Below are 14,547 nucleotides of genomic sequence, written 5' to 3'. Positions count from 1 at the left end.
AAACATAAATATGTCTTGTAAATTTGACACACAACAGAGTAGTGTTGTTAACAACACTGCCAAATGTGAGTGATGAAAAAAATTGCCAAGCATATAAAGCGAGGCTTCAAAATCGGGAAAAACCTCCCTCTCATACGCTATGGGCGTGTCCGCTGAATGCGTGAAAGCACAAGCTGTTTTGTAAATTGTGGCATTCATTTTTGGTGTGAGGCGGCACGGTGGCCGACTGGTTAGAGCGTCAGCCTCACAGTTCTGAGGACCCGGGTTCAATCCCCGGCCCCGCCTGTGTGGAGTTTGCATGTTCTCCCCGTGCCTGCGTGGGTTTTCTCCGGGCACTCCGGTTTCCTCCCACATCCCAAAAACATGCATTAATTGGAGACTCTAAATTGCCCGTAGGCATGACTGTGAGCGCGTATGGTTGTTTGTTTCTATGTGCCCTGCGATTGGCTGGCAACCAGTTCAGGGTGTACCCCGCCTCCTGCCCGATGACAGCTGGGATAGGCTCCAGCATGCCCGCGACCCTAGTGAGGAGAAGCGGCTCAGAAAATGGATGGATGGATTTTCGGTGTGGCGAGGCTTAGCAAGCTAGTTAACTGTACGCTGTAGTGGTAGAAATGGGCCTAGTAATAATAACAACCAGGTAACACACAATTGTGCAGGATAACCACTGATGGTGTTGTTGACCAATACTGGCCACTCATGTGGTTGAGAATTATCTGCGCCATTTGCACAATTGACACTGTACCAGACTATTGCTCTATTAGTCTTTTCAAACTGCTCTAAATTGCGAGAGGATTCTGCATCATTCAAAAAAAACAAACAAGTATCTGCATTGCCATATTACTGGTAAGCATTCATTGCTCAGTGACTCTCCGTACTGTGTTTTTATGTTTTTATGTCGCAAAAGTATTTTTTGTCAAATCTGTTGTCGTACTAGAGCGGCTCCAAATACCGGAGACAAATTCCTTGTGTGTTTTTGAAATACTAGGCAAATAAAGATGATTCTGATTCTGATTCTGATTCTAATGAAGGTGCTCAAGTTCTTCTGTAGTGGAGGAGGTGGTACTCATGGTGGATGACCAAGTGCATTACAGGGCACCCTTTCAGCCATGCCCAAAAAAATCTGAAAAACTGCAATTATGAAACACTTTAACACCACAATCCAGTCCTACATAGTTCTCAGTCTTTGCACGTTTTTTAACAATTATCTTCAAACATTTTTGGATCTTTAAGATTTTAGAGGGGAAGGCGCAACTTTCATCTTTTGGATGGTTGGTCCTGGTTCAGCTCAAAAGGTGTACGATGGGGTTGAGGTCAGGGGCTTCAGAGGCTTCCTCACCAGACTCTTCCAGCCTTGAAAGCCAAGACTCCATGTTACAGTGGGGCACAGTCATACTGGAACACGAACAGGGAGGGTTATTCCAGCAAGCAGTTTCAACATGCTCTTAAGCTAAAGTTCTGAGTTGACTTCCTTGAACTCAAAAAACTGGGATCATTCAGGTCCAGAACACCTGATTTGAATTAGTTCAATCATGTCTTAAGTACGCTCACCTTGAGCTAAGCTCGTGCACTGCCACAACAAACGGACATCAGCAATGGAGCCCCGATACAGTATGTCAGTTCATGGAAACAGACATGCCAAGTTACTTACTTCCCCGTTGGAATTAGAGGTGCTAATGGGGGCGTAGCGTAATAGGAAAATATATTCTGTAAAATAAAATTACAAAAATAGAAAATGAATAAACATGAGCGGCACGGTGGGCGACTGGTTAGAGCGTCTGCCTCACAGTTCTGAGGACCGGGGTCAATCCCCGGCCCCGCCTGTGTGGAGTTTGCATGTTCTCCCCGTGCCTGCGTGGGTTTTCTCTGGGCACTCCGGTTTCCTCCCACATCCCAAAAACATGCATGGTAGGTTAATTGAATACTCTAAATTGCCCGTAGGTGTGAATGTGAGTGCGAATGGTTGTTTGTTTGTATGTGCCCTGCAATTGGCTGGCAACCAGTTCAGGGTGTACCCCGCCTCCTGCCCGATGATAGCTGAGATAGGCTCCAGCACTCCTGCGACCCTAGTGAGGAGAAGTGGCTCAGAAAATGGATTAATGGATAAACATGAACACATTTTAACCAATAAAATATTAATTCATTCCTGTTTTGAATTGTATTATTTCAAATTAATGTAATAATAATTATTGGAGCAATGACTGAAATTAAAAAATGTCAAATGTACAGGTATATGTAAAATTGTTTTAGTAATGTTAATTACTTTTATTGACAATAAATCAGGTATTTAATTTTTATTAATATTCAACTAATCAACCAAATTATTACAAAATCGATAAAATGAAAAAAATACATTTAATCAACCCGTTTTTGGAAAATTGGCTAAATTGATGCAAAAAACAAAACAAAATGTGTGACTCTTGTAAATGCTGAGACTGGATTAAATAACAGAGGGTCCCCCTGTACCTTGCCCAATCCTGGATTAGCGTGTCTATTATGATGTAATTTAATGTATGAAACATAAAGTTTGAGTTTAGATAAATGATGTGTACATCAATCAACTGCAATCCTGTGGAACTATTTTTCTTACACCATCACAATTAACAGGTGTTTTAACTAACTTCTGACTACTTTATGCAATATGCTTTGCATCGACACAAAACATCCATTAGCAAAAAAATAGAAAATAAAATAAATTGTACCAAGGTCAATGCAAGTCTGCAGTGTGTGAGATTAGACATAGATGGCCGGAAGATATATGACATAGGATGTACGAAATTTGATGAAAAGCAATACTGTTCAATAAGTGTTTAGTTTGGTAATGCTAGCATGTCATTTTAGATTTAGTCATGCCTCAATATTGATGGGATCGCAGAGAAATTGACAAGCCATGTACGAAATTCAGGATTTAGCATACAAAACTGTTAGCGGCAGGTTAGGTTCGCAGACTTTTCTCTTAGCCAAATTTCTCTTTGAAACGCATTGATCAGGCTTTCCCCTCAACTCAGGCTCAGCTTCCTCTGAGTTTTCACTTACACCTGCTCGCAGGCCCCAGGCCTTCCCCAAATAGTTAGCACAAATTTAGAAGCATGGAAAATGGAGTTCGTCTCAATACATTTGTCCACATATTGTCCATACATTCTAGTACTAAACTAACAGATGGTCTTGAGAAAGGCTTCAGATAATGTTACTCCCTTCCTCTTGACCAACAATTTTGAGACACAGATACACATTTGGAGTGTGCCTGGTTGAAGCTGGGCAGACGTCCAGCTGTATTGTGCCTTTGAAGTCTGCCAACTGGGCCACCGCGCCTGCGAGTCGGGAATACGCGCAAACACTAACGAACTTGCCAACCCTCCCAGAAAAAGGCGCTACTCTTGACTCCCTCCCTGCCTTCTTGCTTAGCTGCACACAGTGCACAGTTTTATTTTTACACAAACTCTTTTTTTAATGAAGCGTTGAACATACATGAGAAGATGCAAACTCTTCAAGAAATACTTTGCGATAGTAATTATGAGTCAGAGGCAGATTAAATCCAGGTCTCTATCTTCACCACTTGGCAACTTCTTTTTTTGGCCCTTCAGACATTTTTCCTCTTCCAAAGGGCCTATAAAAGTTGAACTGTGTACGAATATAAAGGTAGATTTGTTTTTAGACTTCCAGCCCCTCTGAACGTCACTGTGCACGATCTCTCTCCTGCTGTGCTCTGGCACGGAGATACGGATTCTTAGAGTAAATAGCCCTTTTTTTTCTTTTTTTCCAGCAACCAGAAATATGTAGTTACAAAACAACGGAACAATGAGATTGTTGCTCGAGTACAACATAACGGCGCCCTCGAATCATTAGCATGCAATGCCATATAGCATAAATTCAGTTGTAGAAATTGGCAGACGTGGAAGTATTTGCATGGGAGGTTAGCTGAACTGCGAGGAGCCATTCGCAGTGTTTAATGTCTGGAGAATAAAAATGAAGAGGCTCCGTCTCCAGATCAAAGGGCTGTGCTTGTGAGGCAGGGTTTGTTCGGAGTTTAATGAAATTCATCTGCAAAACAAAAGCTATGCTAATAAATTCGCCCTAACAAGAAAGAAGATGGATGAAAAGAGGGGGAGGGAGAAATTTGTTGCGGTGAAGGATATTATAATGATTCAAAGAGAGGTTAAATAGGCCTGTAAGTGGTGGGAAAACAGACTTAAATAGGTTGGACCGACACTTTATAAGATGGACTGCTAAAATTAGAATCGTTAGTTGCTCTGTGTTTCAAACCTATTCTTGGATTAGACAGCAATGAATTACTCTATCAACTTTTGTTTTTCCATTGTACTTTTCTGTGACATAAAATGATTTATACACAGAACACTGTTTCAGACGAAGAAGTATTCTAATGGTGTTTCTGAAGCTAGTCCTTCATGTAAATGACGGCAACTAGCCTGTCAACTCTCACAAAATGTGCCTTTTCGTCCTGTGATTGACTTTCGACCAGCCCTAGATGTTTTCTGCCTTTCACCCTTACTCAGCTGACCCTGAACAAGTTAAGTTATATAGAAAATGGATGTGAGGTTAAAAAAAAAGCTCCAAATTCAAGGGTTAATTTGGTTGACATATTCCATTGTGGATTCAAGTGATTTCATGTGTGTTTAGTGTTCTTCATCATTATTTGCTGTTTCCCAGTCAATAAAACGTCTTAAAGTTCAGTATGCGCGTTAATGTACGTACATATGTATGTCTGCGTGTGCATTTATGGTTGTGTGAATTTTCTGTTTGCCTACGACAGTGTCAGAGTATGCGGCTGTCAGATCTACACAGAAAAGCTCAGCTGTGGAGGGGCATCGTCAGCATCAGTCTGATCGAAGGTCGCGGCCTCCAGCCCATGGATACCAATGGCCGAAGCGACCCTTATGTCAAATTTAGGATGGGCCACCAAAAGTACAAGAGCAAGGTAAACCCATTACTGTTCAATAATATTTTTTACATATAAACTGAGACTTATGCACAATATAATACATTCATTGAATTGCATTTATTTTTTGTGGACTCAGACAATTCCCAAAACATTGAATCCTCAATGGAGAGAACAATTTGACTTTCACATGTATGAGGAGCAAGGAGGCTACGTGGACATTACTGTCTGGGACAAAGATGCTGGCAAGAAAGATGACTTCATGGGAAGGTACAAGGATCTCTTTCAGTCTTCTAAGTTATTATTTGGTTTCCATCCCCAGGCCTTAGACAAATACAAAGTGCTGTATAGTATGCTATATTACCAAAAGTATTCGCTCACCTGCCTTGACTCGCACGTGAACTTAAGTGTCATCTGATTCTTAGTCCAGAGGGTTCATTATGACGTCGGTCCACCCGTTGCAGCTAATAACAGCTTCAACTCTTCTGTGAAGACCTTGCACAAGGTTTATGAGTTTTTAATGGGAATTTTTGACCATTGTTCCAGAAGCACATTTGTGAGGTCACAAACTGACAAGAAGGCCTTGCTCTCGAGGACTTTTCACACTGCACTTCCTCAGTATGAAAATCCCCCGCGTCAAAGCGCAACTATGACGGCAACGGTGGTGCGGCCATCCCATATTTGGAAATGGTCACATAACAGCCTCAAGGAAGTCGGGAGGCTTTCCCCACTGAGTGAACCGCAATTCTGCGATATGTCTTTGTCATTGTTGGAAAAGAAAGCCCTAACTTTGCTTATTTTAAGGGGGAGGAGGTAACGCAGCAGCAAAAAAAAAAAAAAAAATGGCAAGGGGAATATCCCGTACTAATTTTACGGCAGCATTTAGGAGTTTAAATTCGTTTGTGAGCATTCTAGTTCCAGGAAAAGCGCTTCAAGGCGTATTGCAGGCTGGGCTTTGAAAGCCTCCCGCAGAGATGTCTTGGTATATTATTTTTCTATTGGCTCAAAGTTCAGGATTGTGGGGCACCACAATTATTATGCCTTCCTCCTTTTCCCCCCTTGCCATTTACAGTACAAGTCCGCCAAAACAACACTCAGAAATAAGTCCGCCAGCCCCGCTCCCATTGGAGGAGCTTTTTGATGTCACTATGTCAACGCTTCAGAATAGAACAATTTTCTATCCGTTGACGCGACACTGAGCATCAGACGCCTGCTTTGACGCGACGCTTGGCGTCACATCAAAAAGCGCTGACTTTCCCTCAGCACACACACAATGAATGCGAAAGCCGAGGGTGTCAAACACTTTGCCAACTGCAGTGTGAAAAGGCCTTCAGTCGCCGCTCTAATTCATTCTATCGGAGTTCTATCGGGTTGAGGGGAGAAAGGAATTGTCCAAAATCTCTTAAATATTTTGGACAATTCCATGCTCCCAACTTTGTGGGAACAGGTTGGGGATGGCAGGAGGATCTGGATGGGAGAGTTGGTGTGGATTAACTTGACTGGTCTGAACGGAGCCCTGACTTGAACCCGCTAGAACACCTTTAAGATGAATTAGAGCGGAAGTTGAGAGCCATGCAGGCCTTCTCGTCCAACATCAGTGTGTGACCTCACAATGCACTTCGGGAAGAAGGGAAAAAAAATATTACATTCCTAAACATTGTGGAAAGCCTCCCCAGAAGAGTTGAAGCTGTTGCAAAGGGGGAACCAATATCATATTAAAACCAATGGATTAAAAATGGGAGGTCACTTAAGTAAATTTTTGAGTCAAGGCAGGTGAGGGAATACCTTTGTTAAGTAAATTGAGGAAGACGTTTCTTTTTGTTCCAACCACAATAATCACTCTGGATATAATCTGCAGAGCCCTCAAATGCACTCGAGGCTAGGGATTGGGAACTAAGCTCATAATACAACATTTGACAGTTAATATACTATACTGTATGATATAAAAAGTTTCCCACCCGTGCTTTAGGCCCCAAAAAGGGGAATTCATGGTCACACATGGAATTTCTGTGTATTTTGCTTGGTTTATATTTCTGTTCTCAGTGATAACATGTATAGTATTTAAAGTCTTTTTGATGAGATGTGATGACATTATTTCACCACAGCTTGTATGGTTGTCCTTTAGGTGTACAATCGACCTCTCCCTCCTGAGTAAAGAACACACACACAAGCTGGAGTTGCCACTCGAGGAAGGTGAAGGCGTGTTGGTGATGCTGGTGACGCTCACAGCCTCTGCTGCTGTCTCCATCTCAGACCTGTCAGTCAACGTGCTGGACGACCCGCATGAGAGGCACCAGATCAAGCAAAGATATGTGGGTTGTTTCTTTTCGCCTTCATTTTTCGATATTAGCGGCAAGTGAATGTATGTAGACAATATAAGTCCAAGATAGACATACAGCGGAATCTCTAAGGTGGAAAACAATCTACGTGATGTTGGTCGGCTTATAATTAAAACATTTCTCAAAGGAAATTTTCTCTTTGCCATCACTGACTAAACACACTTGGGAGTTAATCCTTTAACTTTTTCACTACCTTTCGTCATATATTTTATTTTACATGAAACCACACACCACCTAAAAAAGTATATATGCTGAAATAATGATGGTCTCGTCTCAATTTACTCACAAATGGTGATTTTTGGACTAAATAAGTGAAATTAAATAATTTCCCACACCGCAGCGGTTGGCCATCACTGCTTTAGATTCTTACAAAGCTCAAATGTCATGCAATGCCTTTTTGGGGTGTTTGTCTTTCTAAAGTCCACTGTATTTTAGGTGGGGTTCCTTTGTCCATTTATATAAATAATAACATCTAATCTAATCCAACCCTCAACCCAAAATGCTATGAAATGGTCAATTCACCTAATAGTTTTAACTGGGAAAATACAAAGTTGTCAGATCACTATGTCCACGCCACATGCTGGTTTGGTTCTGAGGATGAGATTCACACATAATTCTTATGCTATTAGTTTGTGTTGTGCATTTATAATAAATAGGTGTTGGCTCAGCGTGTTTGTAAAATGTCTGCACTTGTTAAGTTGCCACTCAATTGCAAAAGAGTGACCTGAGGGCCTCATCTGCCCCAGAGACCCTCCACTTAACACAAAGCATTCACTTTTCCTTTTTCTTAGCCTGATTAACCCTTCATATCCGAACATCCTTGCTGCTTGCCCCAATTGACATACACAGGCACACATGCTGTCAGTCAGGCAATTATACAAAATTAAAGAAATGTATTGCTACATAGTTTTAGAAGTGGTGTAGAACTCCATTGCATAATATTTTTTGGTTTCAGTTTTTATTTTGGTGACTGTCATGGTGTATAAATGGGTGGCTCCAAAATATTAAGACTGTTCCTCAACCAGCGGCACAGTTCTGAGGACCGGCGTTCAATCCCCGGCCTCGCCTGTGTGGAGTTTGCATGTTCTCCCCGTGCCTGCGTGGGTTTACTCCGGACATTCCGGTTTCCTCCCACATCCCAAAAACATGCATGGTAGGTAATTGGCGACTCTAAATTGCCCGTAGGTGTGATTGTGAGTGTGAATGGTTGTTTGTTTGTATGTGCCCTGCGATTGGCTGGCAACCAGTTCAGGGTGTAGCCCGCCTCCTGCCCGATGATAGCTGGGATAGGCTCCAGCACGCCCGCGACTCTAGTGAGGAGAAGCGGCTCAGAAAATGGATGGATGGATGGATGTTCCTCAACCTTCATAACCTCGGAGTGCCTTATTATTGGCTGGTTGCAAGAAGTCGGCCACTCGCCTCAGCACTGCAGCAACGCCGTATGATCAGAGGGGGGAGCTCTATGACCGAGAAAACCCACTGTGGCCCTCTGCGCTCACAAAACGGGGGTTTGGAGTGTGTGTGTAATAGGGGGCGAGAGGTAAAGGCTGAGGGTTGCACTGGTAGGGAAGGCGTGTAAAATGAAAAGAAAATGCTATTTCACCTCTTTCACAACTTGTACAGACCCCATTTTTCTGCTCGGCTGAAGGCCCAATTTTCTTTCCTTCCTTTTCCTGCTTTTTTTCTCCCAACCACCTTCTCTCTACCTTACTTCCCATCATATTACCTCACTCAGCATCATCATCTCTTTGTGTCTCCAATGTCGCCTTCCCGTTAGATGATCAAATGGACACTTGAAGGTATCCGCCCATTAAAATAATAGTAGTCCTTTTCCCTACAAAAGCTGTCTTTTAGTTATAGAATTTAATAAAGCTGTGCCTTAATAAAGAGGGCTGATAAGATTTAAGTACTAGCACTAGTTCTGTTCCCAGACCACTAATCTGCCCTGTCCAAATGCGTGTCTTTCATTTTTAATCTTCTGATAAAACCCATAAATTTATCTGTGTTATGTAATGGCACAGATAATGAATATTTGAAACGCATGTATATATATTTCATTTTTTACTTCAAATGTTGGTAATGTATTGGTCTAATATGATTGTTTTCATTAAGTTTTAAGTGGTGTTGAACTGCATTGCATTATACTGTGATCCACACATATTGTGGCTACCTTATTTTCTTACCCATGGGAGCGGCTTAATATTACAAATATCTCTTAGGATAATGCAGTGTGATCCCATACCACTACAAAGTACAACCGCATAATAAACAAATTTGTCTTCTGACCATTATAAACTGTATGGAAGGAAGAATAGGTGTACCACTGAAATCTCTGTATTGAATATTGCATGTACACACATACAGTACAAACAGTATGCACTCCGTGTTTGTAAGTAGCTCACACATGTATTTCAACTGCAAACTACTTTAAATGCAGCAAGCAGCATTGCTATATGCAACAAGGTGCAATACACTCACTTAGTGACAATTGCCTTGGATGTGCTATTGCTCACTGTAACCTTTCCTTCATCGCTAATTACTGCTTCCCAGACGTGCAGGGAGACAGCCCGAACAGGAGAGGGAGAGATTTATGTATTATGATGGCAAAGGAGCACACACACTAATGGCTCTTAATGGGCCTGGGGTGGCCACGAGAAGGGTGAATGAGGGGAGGAGGAGGACATGGTGACCTCCGCTGAACAGTGGTGGCACCAACATACACACTCACACACACACACACACACGTTAGGATAAAGGACACAAGCAGACAGATGGTCATATAACAAGCTGAAAGGAACTATCATAGAGACAGCAAAGTTTGTGAGTATGTGAAAACCTATCACTATGTATCCACTCTATATGATAAATATACAATGAAGCTGATACCGATGAAGTAGCAGCAGCTCTCAATTACAGTTGTAGCAGTTATTCTGTAGCTTAGGAAAAATAATATTATACCAGAAATAGGTCACATACTGTGTATAACTGGTACTATACGGTGCACATAAATATTAGCAGGCACAATTCCTTTACAAACATTTAACATTTAAACATTTTAGGTAAACCATCCGTCCATCATCATTAGGGTCACTGGTGAACTGGAACCTATCCCAGTTGGCTTTTGGCAAGAGGTGGCGTAAACCCTGAATTGGTCGCCAGCCAATCAGAGGGGACATATAGACAAACAAGCATTCACACTCACATTCCCACCTCTTCTTCTTCTTCTTTTCCTTTCGGCTTGTCCCGTTAGGGGTCGCCGCAGCACATCATCCTTTTCCATGTAAGCCTATCTCCTGCATCCTCCTCTCTTACACCAACTGCTCTCATGGCTTCCCTCACTACATCTATCAACCTTCTCTTTGGTTTTCCTCTAGCTCTCTTACCTGGCAGCGGCGTCCTCATCACCCTTCTACCAATATACTCACGCTCTCTCCTCTGGATGTGTCCAAGCCATCGAAGTCTGCTCTCTATAACTGTCTCCAAAACATCTAACCTTGAGTGTCCCTCTGATGAGCTCATTTCTTATCCTAGCCAACCTGGTCACTCCTAGAAACAACCTCAACATCTTCATTTCTGCCACTTCCAGCTCTGCTTCCTATTGTCTCTTCAGTGCCACTGTCTCTAATCCGTACATCATGGCTAGCTTTACCACTATCTTATAAACTTTGCCCTTCATCCGAGCAGAGACTCTTGTCTCACACTCACATTCACACCTACGGACAATTTATTCCTCCTAGCATGCACGTTTTGGGAATGTGGAAGGAAGTCACAATACCCTTAGACAACCTACGCAACCAAAATATTAGGAATTGTAGGTTTACATCACTGTTAAACATTTACACAGAGATCAAACAATATGGCCACACCAGAGTGATAACAGAAGATACAACAAGAAGCCACCTTTGCTCAGAGTGTTTTCTCGCATGTCCCCTGTTGAGAACCGAGGTGGTGCAGGTCCTGCGCCCGGCGAGAAAGCGTTCTGAGCAGCCACGGAGAAGCCTGTTGCCCGTGGCTTTTCACAGCATGGCGAAAGTTCTCTGGAGCACTCTTGCCACCGACGAGCCGCTGAAGAGGACCGAGGTGGCATCTCTGTGTGGCGCGGCTGAGGCGGGAGCCCGTTCCGTGTGCATAAATCATTGAGAAGCACAATTCACCAAGCGTTGGATTGTTGGCCCTCTAATAGCTGGCTGAGATTGGACATGTGGGTGACATCAGCTCCCCTTCATGTGTATTGAACTGGCCACGATGACCATCGCTGGCGACAATGAATGCAAGCTTCGCTATTTCATCCACCACAGTTACATTAAAATTTACAAATATAGTTAAATATCGTTGTACAACACAACATACTGCATATTTACTTATAGATTGTATTAGAATGTGCATTCCATGTGTATAAATAACTCCCACGATCAAACTCATTCGAGTCAGAACTAGGCATCGAAGGACATGACATTTATCGAGCAGATGCCACGATATGGACCAATCAGACTCAAGCTGTTTTCCATATTTAAATTGGGGAAGATGAGCGATCCAGTCAGAGCAAAGCTTATTTACTTGTCGCATAATAGTGTGATATTCCACCCTCTCAAATGCCAGGTGGAAAAGACCGACTTGAAAAAAGACATTTTTGCTATTTCCAACTAAAATTATCATGTAAATGGGAGGCTGTGGCTCAGTAGGTACAGCAGGTCTTCCAGTGACCAAAGGGTCACTGGTTCGAATCCCGGCTACGACTGTCCGCATGTCAGGTCCGAATCCCGGCTATGACAGTCCGCATGTCGACGTGTCCTTGGGCAAGACACTGAACCCTAATTTGCTACCAGTGGGCCTGGCAGCGCCTTGCATGGCAGCAGTCACCATCGGTGTGTGTGAGTGGGTGAATGTGAGGCTTTGTAAATCCCTTTGGGCACTGTGGTGGACTGCGCTATATAAGTGCAGTCCAGTTACCATTTACAATTTAAATTAGATAAATAAATAATAATAATAATAGTAAATATAGTTACATTGATATCTCTCTCACTGTCATTCAACACTAAAGCATTATTTTCTTTGTAGAGGCAGCATTTGTAATATAGTTTTCGCATTACATTTCACATGTTGTGGTGTGGTTAAAGTACATTTGGAAATACATGAGTAGACAGTCTTCTGTTTTTTTGTTTTAGGCTGAACATTTCAAACATTTATTTACATGTATGTTGAACTTAGCTGCATTCTTTGAAGATGTTTTGTGTCTGTGAGTGTTTGTGTGCATTTACGTGTGTCAAATGCGATTTTGCTTTGATGAAATGTGACAAAATGCAAAGATGAAAGCGAGTCATAAGACTATGGCTTCAATGTTTCATTTGTGGGTTTTTGTGCTGTATGGCAGAAAGATGTGAGAGTGAACGTGTGATTTTTTTCCTTCAATTTTTCCCTTTTGTCCCCCTCTGTTCCTCCAGTTTTTTCATCACCTCTATAATCGTCATCCCAAAAACAAGTACTGTAGCCTGTCTATTGCTAGCCTAGCCTATTGGGGGATTTTCTTGTTTTTTTTTTTTACAACAATCAATGATTATGGTTAAACCCAAAATGTCCCTACAGGGTGTCCATATGGTGGGAAGAAGGGATCGGATTGGCAGTGGTTTACAGGCTAAAAATGCCTCTGCATAATCACATTGGATATTTAGTTATTTTTTCACTTTGTCTGAGTTTTTGATACTAAATTAAAACATGTTTTGGTCAGTACCTCACTTTGAAAGTATTTTAGAAAAAACAACCAATCTTAAAAAACTCCTCAAATATTGAAAAATATACTGTATATCCTTTAACACTTGGCTTGATGGACTTATTTGGACATATAAAGTACTTTTATATCATAATTTTCTTGGTTAACTTACTTAGGTTCTGCTATTTAAGACACAGTGGGTACGGAAAGTATTTAGACCCCCTTAAAATTTTCGCTTTTTCTTATATTGCAGGCATTTGCTATAATCCTTTCAATTCATTTTTTTCCTCATTAATGTACACGCAGCACCCCATATTGACAGAAAAAAACGGAATTGTTGAAATTGTTTGCAGATTTATTAAAAAATAAAAACTGAAATATCGCACAGCCATAAGTATACAGACCCTCTGCTGTGACACTCATATTTTATTCGGGTGGTGTCCATTTCTTCTGATCATCCTTGAGATGGTTCTACACCTTCATTGGAGTCCAGCTGTGTTTGATTAACGGTATACTGATTGGACTTGATAAGGAAAGCCACACATCTGTCTATATAAGACCTTACAGCTCACAGTGCATGTCAGAGCAAATGAGAATCATGAGGTCAAAGGAACTGCCAGAAGAGCTCAGAGACAGAATTGTGGCACTGCACAGATCTGGCCAAGGTTACAAAAACAGTTCTGCTGCACTTAAGGTTCCTAAGAGCACAGTGGCCACCATAATCCTTAAATGGAAGACGTTTGGGACGACCAGAACCCTTCCTCGAGCTGGCCGTCCGGCCAAACTGAGCAATCGGGGGAGAAGAGCCTTGGTGACAGAGGTAAAGAAGAACTCAAAGATCACTGTAGCTGAGCTCCAGAGATGCAGTCGGGAGATGGGAGAAAGTTCTAGAAAGTCAACCATCACTGCAGCCCTTCACCAGTCGGGGCTTTATGACAGAGTGGCCCGATGGAAACCTCTCCTCAGTGCAAGACACATGAAAGCCCTGAAGGACTCCAAGATGGTGAGAAATAAGATTCTCTGGTCTGATGAGAGAAAATGGCTGTCCACCAACGTTCACCATCCAACCTGACCGAACTGGAGAGTATCTGCAAGGAGGAATGGCAGAGGATCCCCAAATCCAGGTGTGAAAAACTTGTTGCATTGTTCCCAAAAAGACTCATGGCCGTGTTAGCTCAAAAGGGTGCTTCTACTAAATACTGAGCAAAGGGTCTGAATTCTTATGGCTGTGATATTTCAGTTTTTCTTTTTTAATAAATCAGCAAATATTGAAAAAAAAATTTCTGTCAATATGGGGTGCTGTGTGTACATTAATGAGGAAAAAAATAACTTAAATGATTTTAGCAAAGGCGGCACGGTGGCCGACTGGTTAGAGCGTCAGCCTCACAGTTCTGAGGACCGGGATTCAATCCTCGGCCCCGCCTGTGTGGAGTTTGCATGATCTCCCCATGCTCTTGCATGGGTTTTCTCCGGGCAATCCGGTTTCCTCCCACATCCCAAAAACATGCATGCATTGGAGACTCTAAATTGCCAGTGGGTGTGAATGGTTGTTTGTTTGTATGTGCCCTGCGATTGGCTGGCTGCCAGTTCAGGGTGTACCCCGC

General features: G+C 42.3%; 1 protein-coding gene across 13 annotated transcripts in view; it reads left to right on the top strand.

Annotated features, from left to right (window-relative positions):
• Nucleotides 1–14,547, top strand: part of mctp1a (multiple C2 domains, transmembrane 1a) — a 135,779-nt gene that overhangs the window by 45,625 nt on the left and 75,607 nt on the right. For all 13 annotated transcript variants that reach the window (XR_009787694.1, XR_009787693.1, XR_009787692.1 and 10 more), the window contains 3 exons: nucleotides 4,772–4,936; nucleotides 5,037–5,167; nucleotides 7,023–7,209. Coding sequence is in view for 8 of the 13 variants with exons in the window: in XM_061767248.1 (XP_061623232.1) it covers nucleotides 4,772–4,936; nucleotides 5,037–5,167; nucleotides 7,023–7,209 (483 nt within the window). In the remaining 5 variants the exon portion in view is untranslated. The remainder of the gene's footprint in view (nucleotides 1–4,771; nucleotides 4,937–5,036; nucleotides 5,168–7,022; nucleotides 7,210–14,547) is intronic.

Source organism: Phyllopteryx taeniolatus, chromosome 3 (assembly GCF_024500385.1).
Source record: "Phyllopteryx taeniolatus isolate TA_2022b chromosome 3, UOR_Ptae_1.2, whole genome shotgun sequence".
Lineage (NCBI taxonomy): Eukaryota > Metazoa > Chordata > Actinopteri > Syngnathiformes > Syngnathidae > Phyllopteryx > Phyllopteryx taeniolatus.
This window is presented reverse-complemented; position numbering and strand designations above follow the sequence as displayed.